The following is a 19,321-nucleotide window of genomic DNA, read 5'->3' on the forward strand; positions in this document are numbered from 1 at the left end:
TAGTGCTCTTGTTTTGATGTGGGTAACCAACGTTTTCGGGTTGTAGGTACCCATTTTAATTTATAATATATTCGTATTTTACCTACAAATACTTTCTTTTAGGTACCTATATGTTTTCATAAAATTAATATGATTGTTTCAATTTTTGTCTTAAATAAACTAAAGGTAGATTCTATTAGATTTTTGCGATTTATTTGTATTGAAACATGTTATTATGAACGATGAATCAGACGTAAAATATTTTCAGGCCAAGTACACTTTCCCTAGTTTACTTCGACCTAGAGCGTTTATTTATGCGCACAATAAAACCAACATCAAACTACCTATGTAGGTACGTCGTATTATCTGTGTTAGCAGTAATTAGAAAGTAAAATATTATACTTATTTATTTTCCAGGAATTATGTCTGCCTTTGATAAAACTGATAATTAAATATTAAAAAATGGGTTATTATTGTCTATATTGCATTTTGATCCAGCAAAATTTTAAATAATTTTGTACAGTTTATCATCAATTTTCTTTAGTATCCAGAAGTAATTATTGATATTATAAATTGAAAAATATTAAATTACACATGTGTATATATACAGGGCCGTTGAAAATTTTTGAGGGCCTCGGGGCTAATCTGTCCAGGCCCCCTTTACTTGCACTTGTTTGGTCAAGATATACATACTACTTTTACATATTTTACTACAATAAAAATATTGTATAATAGGATGAGATGACGGGTCCTCTGGGACGTACGGACCCCGGGGCATTAACCCTACCTGTCCCATCCTCTCGTCGGCCATGTATATATATAATATATAAATGTATTATATATATATAAAATATATAAATGTATTTTTAACTTAACATTCATCCCATCTATAGGCGTGCGCTGACCTGTATGTTAGGGGGTGCCTACAATACTTTTAGGCCTATCTTAACAAAACGTGTAGGTATTTTTAATAAATTATAATATATAAATAATTAAATAAACATAACTTATTTAATATTGTGATGTATTTGTCCCAATGATTATAAATACATAAGTAAAACTTATTACTATTAAAAATATAGTTATGTTTAAATTGTATTAAAAAAACACTAAATAACGTATATTTAAAAATAATTAATATTTTATTTTAATGACAAATATCTATTTGTATCAGCAAAGATATTCAAAATATCATCGCTTTTTATATTTATCAATATATCTTTTTCAAAATTTAATATTGAAAGATCGCTGAACCTATCATGAACCAACGATGTCCTTAGTCAAGTTTTTATTTTTTTCATTGCACTGAAACTTCTTTCGCAAGTAGCCGAACTAATTGGTATTGTTAATGTTATTGTAAATAGATTTTTATTATTTCTTATTTTACGATTTTCAAAGAACATATAATTATAAAAACAACGAATAACATTTCTAACAAAGTTTTCATTTTGAGAGGACTATTAAAATAATTGGGGGGATGAACCCCCCCCCAAACCAAACCGATGCAACCCAAAACCCAAACTATAGCCGAATAAGCAAATGTAAAATAATCAAATATGTAGGCAAGAGATATCTAATAATTTTCAAAAGAATACAATTTATAAAATTAACTTATTAAATTAATATAATTAATATATAAATTAATTTATAACAAGGAACAACTCCCTCGCTCTTAATATTTTATAACACATTGATAACTGATGAACATTTGGATAATACGTTTTAGGCGATTAGTCAGTAGAGTAAAGATAACAATATTGTTTTAATTTATTCATGATTCGTATAATCGTACAACCATAATTTATGTACGATTGCTTATCTTAATTTTTATGAAACCACTGTCATAAAATGAACTAGACGTGCTTTATATGGTAAATATATTATGTAGATAATATAATAAATTAATAATTACATTTTATGAAATTATGCATTGTAGGTATTATTATAACAAAACAAATTAGTAAATCCCATGGGGAAAAAATGTCAATGGGGGGAATATAACTCCTAACCTCCCCCCTTTGGCATGCCACTGCTTTTAACAGCAGTTAATATGATAAAATATAAAAGTTTGGATACTATCGAATATGATGGTATGAGGTACGAAATTGGGTGAATTGATCAATGAACAATGATTTATTTATATTTGAAAAAGAATAATAATAATTAAAATCCATAATTCTACGTTAACAGTCCATAAATATTCCAGACTATTCTCGCATACCAACAATATAAAATAAAAATTTAAAATATCAAATATTAAAATAGGCAATTTATTTTAACATCTGGTGTGGTTTGATTACGTTCAGGGGGGTTAAGACCCCCAATAACCGCCTATGCTAAAGGTATTTTAATTCAGAATATTATTCACTTTGAAGGACCTTGATCATAGCCATATATTGTGTATTTTATTATTTTAATTAAATTCAAATTAAATTATTTAGTAATTTTTAATGGAAATGTCCTTATATTATTAACATAGTTAATGTTATAGAATATAAAATAAAATATGAAGAACAATTTATAACCATGTATAAAATACCTTATATCAATGATTATACTATAATTATTATTGAATAAACAGATAGTCTATGGTATAGAGGTTTTCGGTATAAGGGTTTTATTCTATAATTAATGCTTATGTATATCCTTATATTGAATTTAATATGGAAAATTGAACAGTTCAAGTTCTATAAATTGTTTTTGTTTATTAATAAAAAATAGGCCACAAAAAAAATTTTTTTAAATAAAGTTTAAAATAATTAATATTAAATTGGAGGCTAATATCAATTTTTTTATAAATTGCATAATCTCATATTTTATGATAAACGTGAAATAATAATTATTTTTATAACTTGGCAATTGAAATTAACTAAAATTCAAATATCTGATAAATTATTACATAAGACGTTAGGAAGGTTAAAATATTCACATATATCTATGTGAGTGAATATGAATAATGAATAATTATATGAATAATTTACTACTGGAAGATAAATTTTAGTTATAATAATTATTCAAACCAAAAAATATTATTTGAACAAAGTTAATATAAATAATTAATTATTTTTAAAATTAAAGAATTAGTTATGTATTTAAGTAACTATTATTTTATTCGAATAACTTAGTTTAAACAAAAATAAAAATGATTAAAAAGCCAGTACAGCCAATAATGCATTTTTGAAAACAAATGAAGAAATAGTAAGGACTGAGTGTAAATTATGAATTATAAAGAGGGAATGTAAAAAGGGAAAAACTATAATCGTTTACACTACAGCACAGTGTCGTAACGATATGGGTAATTGAGTTTTTTGGGGGGTTGATGGGTATCGACAAAATATACTTGCCTCTGAAAATGTTTGAGTTCAACACGCCACTGCTGCAGCATACATACATTCAGTAAAAACTGAGTAATTTGACTGTACAATCGAAATAAATAGTTTAGTCATAGTCAAATAACATGATGAAGACAGATGCCGCTCTCGGATTAATGTGTGTTTTAAAAAATAAAAGACTTAAAAACGAACTTATGGTGTAAACAATGGTTGTTAAAAAAAGTGAATACTCACATACAAATTTGATAAATGAATTGATTACTCCAAACATTTTATTAATTACTTGAGGATGAATGAAGATACCTTTTTGCACTTTCTTTCTTTAGTCACACCACTAATCCAAATAAAAATAACTGTAATGAGAAATGCTATATAGTCTCGTGAAAAACTGACAGTGACTTTACATTTTTTAGTGCCTGGAAGAACCTATGAATGTCTTAAATATTCTACACTTATATTACCACCATATATCCGGTTCGGAACGATACATTCAGGGGCGGATCCAGAGTTGGGGAACTGTGGGTCAAGCCATATCAAGAGGCCATTTATTAGGGATGAAACTGAATTAGAAATTAATACTTTGTAAAAAAAAAAACACACAATATGCTCATAAAAGTGTACAAATATATTTATATTACATTTTAGAATTAGTGATACCACCGATACTAACTTATTTACGATTAATAAATATAATCTAATTTTATCAGCGAAACAAATGTACGGAATAAAATATGATTTACTTAACTTTCTACTAAAACGATATAATTTAAAATATAAATTTTGAATTGAAAAATTTTAAATTTTGAATATAAATAACATTCATTTTTCAAGTAACTCCGATGGGCCAACTGTCCAAGAGTCCAAATTAAGGTCTAAAAAGAGAAAAACATTTCCAAGAGGCCAATTTTGTCAAAAAATATTAACTGTGGGTCAGCTGACCCCCTGAAACCCCCTAGATTCGCCTCTGGATACATTTCAATAAATTCTTCCATCCACTCACGTATTTTTTTTTGTTATAATTTAAACGGCAAGGATAATAAATAATAGTATGAAATACGTTGTTATTCAGTTTTTAAAATTACGAATTAACTTGGCGCGTGGATGTAGTGAAATAAAACTATACAGTGTATATTTTGCATATACACACATTGTTTTATCGCCAGAGTTCTATCAATTGATATTTTAAATGTATTTCCGATCAACTTCACAGTTAGGTTAACAATTATGTCGTATTAGCTTACACACGTAACATTTATCTATACAAATAAAACTATACAGTTGAATTGTACAGTTTTAACTACACGTGTGTAGCCCGCTTATGATGTACACTAAAATTAAAAACTATGATAAATATAAGTACATACACGTTTTTGATACCATACAAAAATTAAACACCAAAACACACCTTTTAATGATAATTATTTGGTACCTACTACCTATGCTGACTATACCTTAATAATATACATATTGCATACCTACATAGTTGCTTACATATATATATATATATATAGATTAATTTAAATAATTGAATATTAATATAACTATAGAGGAATGTAGAATATTAATTATTATCTATGAATATACAGTATAATATAGTTTCTAATACTTTCAATGTTAGATTATTTTTATCTAATTACATATTTACTACGTTATAATATGTTATTAAAATTGATGAATATTTGAAAATTTTTTGATAATAATAAAAATAAACTTCAATCAGTAAAAATACAAGTATTTCATCAAATCAATTTTAAAATATTTTAAAACTTAAAATAAGGATTGATAAAATACTTGTACGCACAATTAATACGTGAATACGTAGTTTTACGGTTTTATAAATTAATGAGCTTATTATTATATTCTCATAAAATAAGTTCCTCCGTTACTTTTTGAATATTTTACTTACTTCTTAAAATAAATTACAAACAAATTAAAGTTTTTGACACAATTTTGGCCGATTGATACTGCAGATATAATTGATTTCAAAGCTCTTAATTTAAATCAATACACAAAATATAAATTTTGTAAGTATACTACATTATATTGAATGTGTGTAATATTATATACTACCTATGTAATATGTTGATTGTAAAATGTTAATTTCCAAAATATTAACAGTAAAAAAACATATAACTGAGTATTTCGTATAACAATTAAAATAAATATAATGTTGTTTGTTCACAGAGAAATATCGATCCTTTAAGTTGTATTTTTATTGCAAACAATTCTCTCGACACGCACTGGATGTAGATCAGGCTTTTTTGTAAAAATAAAAAACGAAAATAATCATAAATTTTATTTTTACAGTTATTATTTTCCAGTTCTATACCGGCAAATTTACTGTGACTAAATGTCATCTATTAATATTTAATTTAAAATCGTAGAGTAAAGAATATATATATTCTGCATACATACATACATATATATATATCCATCCCACAGGACGACGTATAGTTAAGTATAGTCGGTTTCTTTGCACGTTATCGCCCCATCAGTAATACTTCTAGGTATTCATTGATATATAACACTTAGTCGTACGTCTATTGTTTAGATCCAGGTGCGTACACAAAAAAATATTTTGGGAGGGGTTTTAGGTTGTACATTTTCATAAGAATATCATCTATATACCAATTTTACTATATAAAAACGTATTTAATATCATTTTCCTGAATTTTGGGAGGGGTTTGAACCCCTAAAATCTCCCTTGTTTACGCGCCTGTTTAAACCTATTTATTTTTTGAGATATACAGTGGATGGACGAGAATATTTTTTCGTCACTACAATTTAAACATATAAACCCACAACCACATATTTTATCCAAACGTTTTAGCAGACCGCTTATAATTTACAATTATTATCCCAGTTTTGTAGCGAGGCTGCTTTATTTAATATTTTCTCATTATAGGTAGTTTAACGAGTTCCTATCCGTAAAGTAGATACCTACATGGTATTTATAATATAATAGTGGGTTCAGATAATTATCGTCCTTGAAAGTTCTCGATCGAGACATGTATATACACGTACACGTATTATACACGTATCTGGAGAATAAACCGCACATACGCATTAGGCCGGATTTGTTGGTTCGCCAGGTATGGAGTGAAAGAGTTCTAGAGATCTAGCGAAACGTTCGTCAAAAGATATACAACCACATATTTTTCACCGTGTGTATTATCATTCGATTACATAACACGTGAAACACGTACCAAGCAGACGGGTAATGACGGCGACTAACGGACGCCGGCCGCCGTGTCACGCACACTGCGCACGAGAAACGAGCAAACGGCTGGCGGGTAGTGGTCGTACGTAATTACATGTTGCCCGAACGGTCATCGGTGGCGTGACAGTGGTGTTGGTGTCGACGAAGTGGTGGTAGAGAGGACTTGTCACGCGATTTTCATTTCGACTACTACGGTTGGTGCATAATGACGTCATATTTGATCATAGACCAATGGCGTTGGACGACGGTTACTGAGAGAAACCGAGACCCCCGCAACGGTCTCACGCTCACCACATCGTCATCACTGGCCCGTTCTCTGTTCAGCAGTACTTCACTGTCCTGCGTGCTATCTTGTTGTGTTTAATACTACTCACTAATCTTCGAGTACTGCAATCGACTACAGTCCGTGTACATTTACAACAGCACTGATCACAACCGACCGACAAGACGCCGAACAATCATTATAAACGATATTTTTGTCTTTCACGGTCTACTACCGCTCCACAGCCGTTTCTGTTCGCGCTTCGCCGTTCTGTGCGTAGTAGTAAGTTCCAATGCGTTATTTTAATTTTATTTTTTATGTACATTGTGCGCTTCCATCACACAAACTCATTCAAATCAACTTAACCACCCGTTCATCTACTAGTTGACCAATTTGCTTCGCAGTTTAGAAGCACGTCCGGTAAACTACTACTCTCTCTTTCTATTTACTATACTATTATATATGTACACAAAACGGTTTTGTTTTCTTTAAAATTGTTTTTTCGATTTTACTATCGATGAGTAGTTTCGTTGTATTTTAGATAGCGGACTGTCTCGAGGAGTCATAGTATTAAAAGTGTCCTCTATTTTGAGGTACAGTCGTTTTGTAGATGTTTCTATTATTATGATGTTCGTATCGTTTTGATGTACGGAATTGTACCATCTTAACCCTGGAAATTGGGTCGAAGAGTGGAACACGACAACATTCCAATATGTGTAAGCAGTTATTGCGTTTACAACAACATCAATAATTGGAAAATAATGATTTACGTGCGTTTCAGTCTGTGTGCGTGGCGTGCCTGAATGTAGGTTCAAGATGAGAAACCCTCTCAGTCTGTCGTCACTCTTCCGTATATATCTTTGATTGACAGTGACTTAAAAATTAAATTGGCTAGGTAGGCGTCGTGTTTATGACATTTCTCTTGGTTAACGTTATTGATTTAAATGTATCGTGTTTGTTGTGGTGTCGGAAATGTAATAACCCTCGCCTCGCATTGTACAGATCATGCAATAAAATTTTTATAGGTGTGTATATGTTTTGAGAGGACTGTGGACTTTGCTCCGATCGCAATGTAATCTGAAGGTGAATACCATTGTGTTGGAAGAATTTAACAGGGTTTGAACCTAGGTATTTGAAGGTGATCATCTGATCTCTTGTTCGTTTGAGACGTGGTTTTAAAATAACAATTAAATAATTATCGTATGCGCTGCCCGTTAAAACACGACATCCTCTACTGCGTATGAAATATAATGAGTGTAGTCGCAACCTTGAAATCGGTCTCAAGGCCGAAACTAAATTGGTTACTTAAATTATTCACCATGTTGTCGTGCAAGCGAAGTTATGTAATTTTAGATTTACGAATAATTTGATATTACGATACATATATCGTTATTTTACGTTGTAAAAATAATCTGCTTTATGGCACTAAGCTCTTTTCATTTCGTAGACAATCTCGAAAGAAATACGCCGTGAAGCGCATAGTGTAGTTCTTGCCAAAAATGTGTTTGGATTAGATAAGACTGACTGTATTAAATGCTTCAATGCAAAATTACCTTGAAATCCTACTCATTGTATACGTACCAATGGTGTATATATTATGAGTTTATGGGATTGAATAACTATTTCATTATTTCGTCAATTTTTGCTAGTATTATATTTATACTCTTTTAAGTTAATAATTTTGTAATATTCACTTTGTATCCTAACCCATAATGTCAGTTCTTCAAAAAACATATGTATTATTCCTTTTTGAAAGTTGTATAACTTAAATCAGACAAAAGTTTAAATCATTATAAATTATTATTAAATTTAGATAAGTCAGTATTTTATTATTTAATAAAATAAAATATAATTGTACGAGTATATTTGTAAAGTATTATGTTAAATGTTATTGATTTATTTATTTCTTAACAGCTGAACCCGAACTACTGTCTCCTGTAAAAGGGAGGTAATACTGTTGTGTATCGAAAGCACCATTACTTTTGAAAGGTCCAAAGCAAATTCAAAAGTATGCATCCATTCATAGAACACTACTTTAGTCAAATAAACACTACTAAATTACATTGTTTTTATCTAGACCAAGCAACCATGTTCTACTGCATCAAAAACTGTGTCGTCTTCATGTCCTGCCGAGAAAACCGGCACCCCACACGTGAAAATTCAATTGCTCCCGTCCTTAACTCATCAATCGGCCTTGGCGAGCAGTTCAAGTTTACAAGTGCTCGATGCACCCACCAAAATGGAGGGCTTAGTGGATGAATTTTTAAATATGTGTGCCGACGGTAATTAAATCATTTAAATTGACACTAAAAACAGTAATCTTCGTTGTCCCGACTACCGCGATTCTCAATTTCATTATCTAGATTACCTCTTCAAAGCTCAACCAACATGAAGTTGGCATTTATATAATTAATATAAAATATATTATAGTGTAATATTTATTATCACAGAAATGAAAAGTTTTTATAATAATATATATAAACATTATCATTTTCCCCGTTGTATAATTTTTTTTTTTTTTTATAACAATTTTTATATTGACGGTGTTTTGTACGTAAACCCTTCTCTTGAATTGGCTGATATGTATAGTCTAGATTATGAAATTAGACCTGCTATAATCGAGGCATTGTCTGGTAGTCGGGATAAAAGAAAAGTACTGTAAAAATTATTGTTTCAAACTTATATTTACGTGTTACAATTTATAGAAAAGAACAAATGCGGTAGACAAGCACCCAGGATTATAAACTCAAATAACAGCACTAATGACATAACTATGTACAGAGAAGATGAGCCGTATTTAGACATGTTTCCAATTGATGCGCCTGCATTATTGGCGCCATTCTCAACACCACAAAATGTATTTACAATTGATGATGACGACTTTAAGATAACTGAATCTGAGAATGAACAGATAATTCCTTTAGAGAATACAGCTTTCAAGCAACCCATATCTTTAAGAAAGAATTCAACCCTCAGATTAGATGTTGGATTACAACAAGTTCAATCAACTAGTTATGGTGGTGACATTTTAAATACCCCAGAAGTTGTAAAAACGTTGACAGAACAAGAATCTGCTTTTAATCTTTTAGCTTATGTTTTTGATGTTAGTTAGTCAAAATTTAAAAATAAAATTATTATATTTTAATAATTTTTTTATTTATTTTAGGAAAAAAAAAATGACAATTTATCTGAAGTATCTACACCTAAGATTGCAAAGTCCACATCACCACCTAATTCACAATGGTCTCGTAAGCGACGTAGTAGTAATTCATCAGCTTCTATCCAAACAGATGATGATGACTATCCAAAACATAGAAAACCCAATGAAGATTACCAGTCTTCTGATGACAAATATAGACAACTAAGAGATCGTAATAATGAAGCATCACGCAAATCGAGGGCTACAAGAAAAGCCAAGGAGAATGAGTTAAACAGCAGTGCCAGTCAGTTGGAAGCCATTAACAGACGTTTGACAGTTAAAGCTGAAGAACTGGAGCAGATGGTCAATGATATGAGACAAGCTTTGCTAAAAATGATGACAAAAAAAAAATAATATTTTTAAACAAGTTAAAAAAAAAAAAAAATTATAACATTACTTATAAATGAAAATATATCTTCAGGCTTGAGTAGAGTTTTTATTATATAATCTGTGTGCTTATTTTGTAAACATTTCATATCCAATGCAAATAAAAAACTACAGAAAGTATATATATACATACATGATATGTAACCATTAAGTTTTGAATTACAGTAGTAATAATTGTATTTATTTATGTTTTACTTTTTGATTCTAAATATTTTTTTATTTTAGAGCTAATAAAGAATAATTTTAAACTTGGATCAAGTTACTATTGCATTTGTTAATTTATTTTATATTATGATTTTGAAAGTGAACAAATTATTCAATATTTATTATGTAATGGTGTAATTAGCATCAGCAATGTATTTAATAAGAAAAAGTTAAACATATTTTATATACTTTTTTAAAGTTTTGATACAGAGTTACTCTAAAAATATCAAAGTTATATTATTTTATCTATTTTTTTTCAATTTTCTCTTTATCTCAAGTATTATTGTTTTGTATACTATATTGATATTACTTTTAACAGTCAGATAAATCAACAAAGCTTAATATATTGATGTTAGTTTTTATCTGTTATATTGACCATATTAGTGGTTTTATTTGTTTATTCAATGATTACAGATGTTGAACATTAAATAATCATTAGCTTACACAAAATTAAATTTTGTATATTACAATGCAATGACAAAAGGTCATCAAATTTTTTTTAAAAAACTTTACAAAATACAAATAGTTTTATAGGTAAAGCGTATTAATAATATTATATAAAAATGATTGTAGTATCTATATGTAAAGTACTTATAACACTCAGTTTTAAGTCCAATAAAATAATCAATTACTAATTAAAAAAAAATTTGCCAAATGTTTCTAATACATCATATATCTGATACATGTCTAGAGCAATTGCACTTTGGGAAAGAATTTATAATGAAAATAATAATAATAAACATCATAAAGCATAATTTTATATAAACAGGATAACTAAGCTGGAATGTTGAATATTATTGTGATAAGGTTATTTGAAAAAAAAATGATTACAGATTTTGTAATGCTCAGTGTTAAAGGTTTTGCATACAGGACGCAAGATTAATAAATGCTTGAAAAGTATGTACCAAAATCAATGTTGATAACCTCTGATAATAAGACTTTGGACCAAGGCAGTTATGAATTATTAACAAATAAATTGCAGTTTTAATTAAAAAAACACTAATTAAATTTCAAAATTATTTTATTAATATTATCTTATGTAAAAATATAATACAAATTCCATATTTTTTTAATGATTAAATCAAAATTTATAATTCAAAATATATTTAAAAAGACAGTATCTCAAAGTTGGTTGCTAGGAAAACTATTTTATTTACTGTAAAATTTTGAAAATGTCACTGAATGAATGTTGTAAAGTAGACTACTTATTAATAATTGCAGTAATTATTAATGAAAATTTGACAACATATAATCAAGTATTAAATGTAAATCTTGATTATTGAGATCAATGATCAATTGTCAAAATTGTTTCTTTCATATTACAAATGGTGCTGAGCCAATCCTATAGATAGATGTTTCTTTAAGTTATTTAAAGATTATTCTTTCAAACTTACTCGCAGGTATAAGATTTACTAAAATTTATTATATCCACAGCAAAATAAATTTATATCTTATTATTTTCAACCTTTCAGATTGATCCAAATTAACATACTTATTCTTTTTCATTATATTAATAAAAAAAATAATTGAAATTTTTTTTGTTGTAATTGTTGATACTTTTTGGCACAAAAATGAATAAATACAACAAAAATATTAACATTTTATTTATTATTCATTTTAAATATATAACTTCATTGTTAACAATTTTTGACTCTTTACAGAAATCAAAAGTCTTTAAGGTAACATACACTATACACATCTTGACATATAACATATATGAATACACGAGTTTAAAAACTCATCCAACTACACAAGACTGTACTAAATATGTTTTTAACAAAAAAAAAAAAAAAAAATCAATATAATTTATTATAACAACGTTTGCATAAGTATAGTGATCTAAATAGTTAAATTTCAATGAAAAAAAAAAAAATAATAATAATAATAATCAAGCGACAAAACATTTAATATGACGACTGACATTTGGAACTCCTGGTAATTTTAACTATATAGGAATACAATTTTTAAACCACCAACATTATTTTTACGATTCAACAATGGGAAGTTCTATGTTGGACGGAGGAGGTTTAGTGATGACTAAAGTTTTGGGTGGTAAGTTTGCATCTGCTGTGGTGCGAGGCACATGTTTCAATGTAACTGCACGCATAGGTACTGTATCTGGAGAAAGTGGAGTGGCAGGTACTTGAATAGTTTCACCATTGTGCATAGTTAGCCATGTCATCTTAGTGCCAGCATGCATACCATTTGCATGCGATTTTAGTCCTTGAATAGATACATAACTTTTTCCACAGTGACATTTGTACTTCTTATGAATTCTAGAAAATTGTATAGAATATAAGTACCATTCACTTTATGTTTGGAAAAATATGATATAAATAACTTACTTTCCATTGGTATGTCCATTTTTCACATGGTATTTAATTCCATTGACATTTTTATATCTTTTAGTACAACCAGGAACTGGGCAAGCAAAAGGTCTTATTGGTTGTTCAGTTTTAATTTTCTGTTGTGAACTAAAAGTATTAACATTAATATTAACCTATATATTATATATATAATATAATACTGTAGTTTTAACTTATTTGGTCATAATAATTTTATATTACTTGAGACCGTTTTTATGAGCATCATCAACTGCATCTGATGTAGTAGACCATGAATCACTGCTATCACCTATATTATCGATACTTTCAGCTTCTCCTTTATCAGATTCATATCCTGAATAAAAATAAAAATTATAATTTAATACAAATACATCTTGAACAAACATTAACAAATTTTTAAGTACCAGTTCGTAATGGTCGATGAAATATGTTGGATGCTGATGGTAAAATACTGGTTTTGGGCTGTATGACAGGTTCGGCTGCGACAATATCTGTTTTGTCGACATTTTCGCTGAAAAACCGCATAACACAACTGAGCGGCAAGCATTGTTGTTCAGTGCGATCAATCAGCTCAACTGGTTTTGGATCAGTATCTATGTGTCAAATCCAAATGAATATTATACAAATCTAAACATCCGAAATATTAATAAAACATTAGTTAAAGATTAAATAATGATACAACTTACAATGCTTTAAGCATTCATTTTACATGAATTACTTAAGTATAAGAGACAAATCTCAACAATTTATTATATTATTATAAAAATACATTATACATTATAATGAATAATAATACATTTTTAATGGTTTTTAATAAAAATGAATTATAAGAAACAATCAGACAAGGCAATTCTTTAATTTTTTATACAGCTTAAATTTTATAATAATAGTTTATAATTTGTTTATTAAATCTATAAGATTATAAACAAAGTATATTAGTAGAACATTTATTATTAAACTAACTGCAAAATAAATTAATATTGTATTAAAAACAACATATATTACTCAGGTTAAATGTATTTGATTTTTCACATTTTAATACTCATTAAATATATTTATGCCAAAACAATTATGAATATGTAAATATGTACTCAAACAAATTAAAATGTTTGTTTTTATTATTATTTTTTTTTTATTTAATTTGCTTTTGTCATAAAAATTACAGCAGCTTTTATTATTTATCAGTTCATGTTTTAAAATTTAGAACCTTAACATTTTAAACATGAAAATAAATTTCTGAGGGTCTTGGTATAATTTAATTGGTCAAATACTAATGCCAATATATTGAAATAGTAATTGTAAAGATATAATTTATATTTGTAATATATTTTATAAGGTACAAATTTTAATTTACATTACAATTATTTATCAATAAGCTCCATAACATGATGCATTTTTATTTTAGTATATTAACTAAAAATGGTCATTAGGTATTAAAATAATTAGAAAATGAAAGTACTAACAAATTTTTTACACTTATTTGATAAATACACCCTTATGATGAAATCAGAACTGTTTACTGTTTCAATCAATAATTAAATGTACAATCAACTGAAAAATAGGCAGCTACAACTTCAAATGTTGATTGAAAGAAAATGTTTGAAATATCAGAAAATTGTAACAGTATCAATATCAATTAATCACTACAGTAAACGTTAATAATATTGGACAAACAATTTTCAATTAAATATATTTTAAAAAATATACTAAAAATATATTGGAAGCAGACTTGGTCAATTGAACAAATAAGAAAAATCGATGCTAGTCAAAAGTTTGCAACAAGACGAACCGCTGCTCTCGAAAAATCAAGAAAACGAAGTACACGGATCCAAATCCTTTGAGGGGGGGACGATCTAAATTTAAATCGAAGCACTACAATTAGGTCACCATTTCTAATAGTTCGACGGGACACGGGGTCCGGGTAATAATAGTACGCGGAAAGGTCACGTCGAGTTGGCGAGTTGAAAAATTGATAGTAAAAAAAATAAAAATAAAAAATAAAATAAAAATACGATATAACACGTTTCCCACGGGAGTCGGCAGCCCGCCAGCCCGGCCGACGACGAGTCGACAGTGCCGGACGGTATAACGTGTGTGGGTGGGCGTGTGTACGTTGTCTAAAAATTTACCTATATGATTGTCTTCGATGTGCTGTATGAGATCGTAAAGGTTTTTGAAACACAGGCCGCAGTTGTTGAATTTACATTCGTTTAACAGAAATACGGCCATTTATCCAGCAGCTGAACGAAAGTCACAAGGGCCTGGGTGTTAACAGTATGATTATCAGCTGATCACTACCGGAGTGCGTGCCCCCACTCCCGGCACGCGGTGCCGGGCGCCTGCACACCGCACGCACAGCAGCTGTTCCCGTCTCAATGCCACTGACGCGATTGGCGCGTAACGCGTTGGTCAAAACGTTCGGAATCGAACATTGGCGAGATAACGTGGAACTACGACGAAAACGTTGACAGGTCCACGTTGGTCGGGTTCTGCACGGTCTTCGGGCACAACGTTGCGACTAGTACCCGTTTGAACGACAATTATATTATATGTATATTATTAATATCGTCGTCGGACGGGAGGCGTACGCGCTGTATTTTCGTTCGGCGGCTCGCGTCGTCCGTTGATCGTGAATAGCACCTCTTACTTCCCAGAACGCCTCGGCATCGCAGACGGATGAGGTATCATGTATTTCTCTCCAATGGAAGCCGCGGCGATCGACCGACCTGTATTTGCACTTTGGGTCTCACTGGTGGCTGCGCTCGCGTTGACCTCAACCAGCAAACGCGCCGTAGTATCGGTGGGGACGACCCATCGAATATTATCGGAAAGTCAAATAGCTTTGGCCTACGTCAATTTTCATATGTTCTTATTCCGATGACGATGACGTTACCGCAAGATATAGACACGAGCAGACGTGTTTGAACGTTGACGTTCCAAACATAATCGATTCCTTCGATTTATCTGGGTGCGGGGGGTTGGGTTGTAGACGTCAACATTTTTAACAGGATTTCACGTTTTTCATTAGCTTACGAGTTGAATGCATAATTTTTCCCTTATCAACTAAAGTTTGAAACAACAAACGTAAAATATATATTTTTCGTATTTTAGGTTTTACTTATATGTTTCAAAACGTTTTTACTATTATTTTACTTCTAAATGTAATTATATTGTGGTTATTTATTTTATGTAAGTACTAACTTGTAAATCACATTAATAATAAAAAAATTAAATCAGTGCAAAACGTCAACATTGTTAACAATCTAATATAAATATATTAGAATTTCATATGAAACGTTCAAAAGTTTGAAATGATCATCATTCACATAATAATATCTCGGGTGTATAGAAAAATCAAATAGGAAATAATATTTTAAAACCTCGATTTTTGAAACAAGTCGATAAATTTCACTCATTCTTGCCAAGTACATCGTCATACGACTTGAGATTACAAGGTAAAGTATATAAAATATATTAAAGTACATAAATACAACGATTTGAATTAATATTATTACCAATTTACTGTAACAATCGAATTCCATTGAATTGCAATCGCAATAATTTTGTCCTCAGCTAGTGCACAAACAATTAATTATTAAGGTCAAGAGTTTAAGACATGTATAGTAATTTATCTTATCGTACGCACTACAGAATATTTTAAGGTACAAGTCTTACATCAATGTAGGTGTGTAGAGAAATCTGTTTCAGTCATGTTTTTAACTACTATTATTCTATTATGCTAAATATATGCTATATAATAATTTTGTTTTCCGAGATTAGTATATCTGGAGCATAACTCTTTTACTCTTTTGTTCAATAATTTTTTTCGTAATTTTGTCAATTTCGAGTAGACTTTTTCTTATACCCTTCATTACAATATGATAGTATAATAAGCCCAAAATAATTTTTATGACAACGCATTTATATAATTTTCTGATATTTATTTTCGATATACAATTCTATCTATATATAATAGATGCCTACTACACAAAAATACCATTGATTTTAGAATATCTAAAAAGTTCATTGAGGATCTATCTCCTATATTTTCCGTGGGTGGACCCCATATAGGGGCGCCAAATTTTTTTTTTTTTTAAGCCGGCGCGCAAAATGTCTAAATATGGGACTGATGATATGCATAGGTGGTACTAGACCTTCTTGGCAGCGGGGGCAGGAAATACTTTAAGTAAAATATTAACACTATTTCTTCTAAATCTTTAGAGTAGCAATACCATAGACTTATATTATATATTATAAGTATAAGTACTATAAAAAAAGTATTTTATTAATAACTATTTCAACTTATTTCAAATAAGATTATTTTGTAAAATGAATAATACACTTACAATTACCTACATTTATTTTATTTTATCTTTTAAAATTTTAAAATAATAACTTACCACAATTTACCTGAGTGTGTCCTGTCATTTTTTGGTTATTTTTTCAAAATATAAAAGGAAGGCTATAAACACGTATCTGTAGACCATGTTATGATTTAAATTCTAAAAATAAAGGCTCCGTTAATGATGTAAAATAACGAAATATACGCGTAATTATTATTTTAGACTTATTCTGAACACTTGCAATATTACTTATAAAATCTAAAATTTAATTAATGTATATGCACATATATTCTCAATTGTAATGATTAATTTTTTTATTCGCATTATTCACATTAGGGTGTACCAAAGGACACACGGCACACCCCGTAGAGCCACCTATGATGGTTCTTGTATGACAAAGTCATATAAAATTTTTATTTTTTTACTTTGGTTTGTGTTTATAATTTTTATTATAATTAGTATTATCCAAAAAACTCAAGAATACTGAATAAAATACACATTTCAAATCAAAGTATAAAATCATGCAAAACGTTTGTGATACAGATAATAATAAAGTAATAATATTGGTTCATGATTTGTCAATGATAAAAATAAATTATAATAATATTGAAAATGTTGAGGCAAAAATCTTATCAGCATATTTACTTGAATGGTTCCCATGGTTGTAGATAATAATATTATTACTTACAACCATGCAGACTCTAAATAAGCATGTAATATGAGGGGTTTCCAACCAATATTTGAAATGTATAGGGTAAGTAAGAACTCGCAAGGGTGCAGCCGCCTACCTTGCTCCTACCATAGTACCGCCTATGATGGTATGTACTACAATTTGTAACAAGTTTTTAAATATATAATGCTATTACCATTAACTCAAGTCACTTATGAAAAAGGATATTCTAAGTTTAAAGTAATAAAAACAAAATTAAGATCGTCACTCGATCAGCCAAATTTAGAACCACTAATGCTTATGGCTATAGAAAAAGATATTACTCTGAATGTAGATAAAATAAAACTAATAGATGACATAGCAAAATTGTCAAAAGAAATGACAAGACTTTTTATATAATATATTAAATGAATTTATTTTATACATTCATGTTTTTTTTTTTTTTATAAAAGTTGAATACGTAACGGTAATTTTAGATTTAGAAAATTTTTAACTTTTTTTTTATTTAAAATGACAAATATAGAATCTATATGTATTACATTTTAATGACCATTTTACATTTATTTATTTATTTAATTTAAGTATAATAAATAAATTTTGTAGTATGGGAATTGGGGCCCTTCTAAATATAATCCTGCCTGGGCCCTTTAGAACCAGGACAACACTGCATCATAGTTTTAGCTGTACGAGTTTTTGGAAAACCTGTGAACGCTACATAGCTTATGTTATATTATGTTATATGATATATTAAGAATCAAGATTTATAAAGATTTATTAACTTAAAACTACCTATTCACAGTAAAATAATATAATATTGATTAAAAATATTTCCAATAAGAATATTATAATAATGATTTAAGTTTTTACCTTAAACTTCACCGAATTTATTTTGTTTTAAAATATTAAATATAGTATAGAAAGAAATATATTCAGTAAAAAAGTTATTTCAATAATTTCAAATGTGATAAACATACGTTGAATAAACGTATAGAACATACATTTTATTGACAATTATACAAGTATACAAGCATATTAACTACATTATAAGCCGAAAGCAATGAAATGAAACTAGAACTTAAAAAAGTTGCTTTTTAATGGTTATAATTTAGTTTATACTTCAGTGGTAATTTATCATTGTTTGTATTTTAATTTTTTAGTGTGTCGTAAGATAAATGAGTGTAAATGTAATCGAAAATATTTGAAAACGAAATGGTTTTGGAGGGATTATTGGCACTAGCCGGCCGGCCTGTCACCACGGTTACTCGGTAACCACTGTCATCAGCTGTTTGCTCGCTGATGGAATTTTGACCAGTGCGGTGGCAACGTTGCCGCGCTCATATGCACTGACGGTTCCTATTGGTTGGTGAGTGAGCGGCACTC

General features: G+C 29.1%; 2 protein-coding genes across 2 annotated transcripts; one reads left to right on the plus strand and one right to left on the minus strand.

The window, feature by feature from the left end:
• Positions 1 to 8,711: 8,711 nt before the first annotated feature.
• Positions 8,712 to 10,396, plus strand: LOC112689238 (the record flags this gene model as incomplete). Its single annotated transcript, XM_025562835.1, has 4 exons — positions 8,712 to 8,801; positions 8,871 to 9,075; positions 9,499 to 9,896; positions 9,960 to 10,396. Coding segments are annotated over 4 exons (1,080 nt in total), but the record flags the coding sequence as incomplete, so codon positions are not given.
• A 1,774-nt stretch (positions 10,397 to 12,170) lies between these two features.
• LOC112689231 (juxtaposed with another zinc finger protein 1) lies at positions 12,171 to 15,675 on the minus strand. Its single transcript, XM_025562825.1, has 5 exons — positions 15,058 to 15,675; positions 13,333 to 13,521; positions 13,151 to 13,262; positions 12,929 to 13,057; positions 12,171 to 12,859 (listed from the first exon to the last, which is right to left on the minus strand). The coding sequence occupies exons 1-5, from the start codon at positions 15,155 to 15,157 to the stop codon at positions 12,568 to 12,570; spliced, it is 822 nt and encodes a 273-aa protein (XP_025418610.1). The 5' UTR covers positions 15,158 to 15,675; the 3' UTR covers positions 12,171 to 12,567.
• Positions 15,676 to 19,321: the final 3,646 nt, after the last annotated feature.

This window comes from Sipha flava, unplaced genomic scaffold (assembly GCF_003268045.1).
Source record: "Sipha flava isolate LNK unplaced genomic scaffold, YSA_version1 42_pilon_pilon, whole genome shotgun sequence".
NCBI lineage: Eukaryota > Metazoa > Arthropoda > Insecta > Hemiptera > Aphididae > Sipha > Sipha flava.

What these genes read in the sequence shown, in the direction of transcription:
- LOC112689231 (XM_025562825.1), bottom strand. Translation starts at nt 15,157, where the DNA reads ATGGCCGTATTTCTGTTAAACGAATGTAAATTCAACAACTGCGGCCTG. An exon ending in CATCGAAGACAATCATATAG is followed by an intron (nt 13,522 to 15,057) that starts GTAAATTTTTAG and finishes TTTGACACATAG; the next exon opens with ATACTGATCCAAAACCAGTT. An exon ending in GCTCATAAAAACGGTCTCAA is followed by an intron (nt 13,058 to 13,150) that starts GTAATATAAAAT and finishes TAATACTTTTAG; the next exon opens with TTCACAACAGAAAATTAAAA.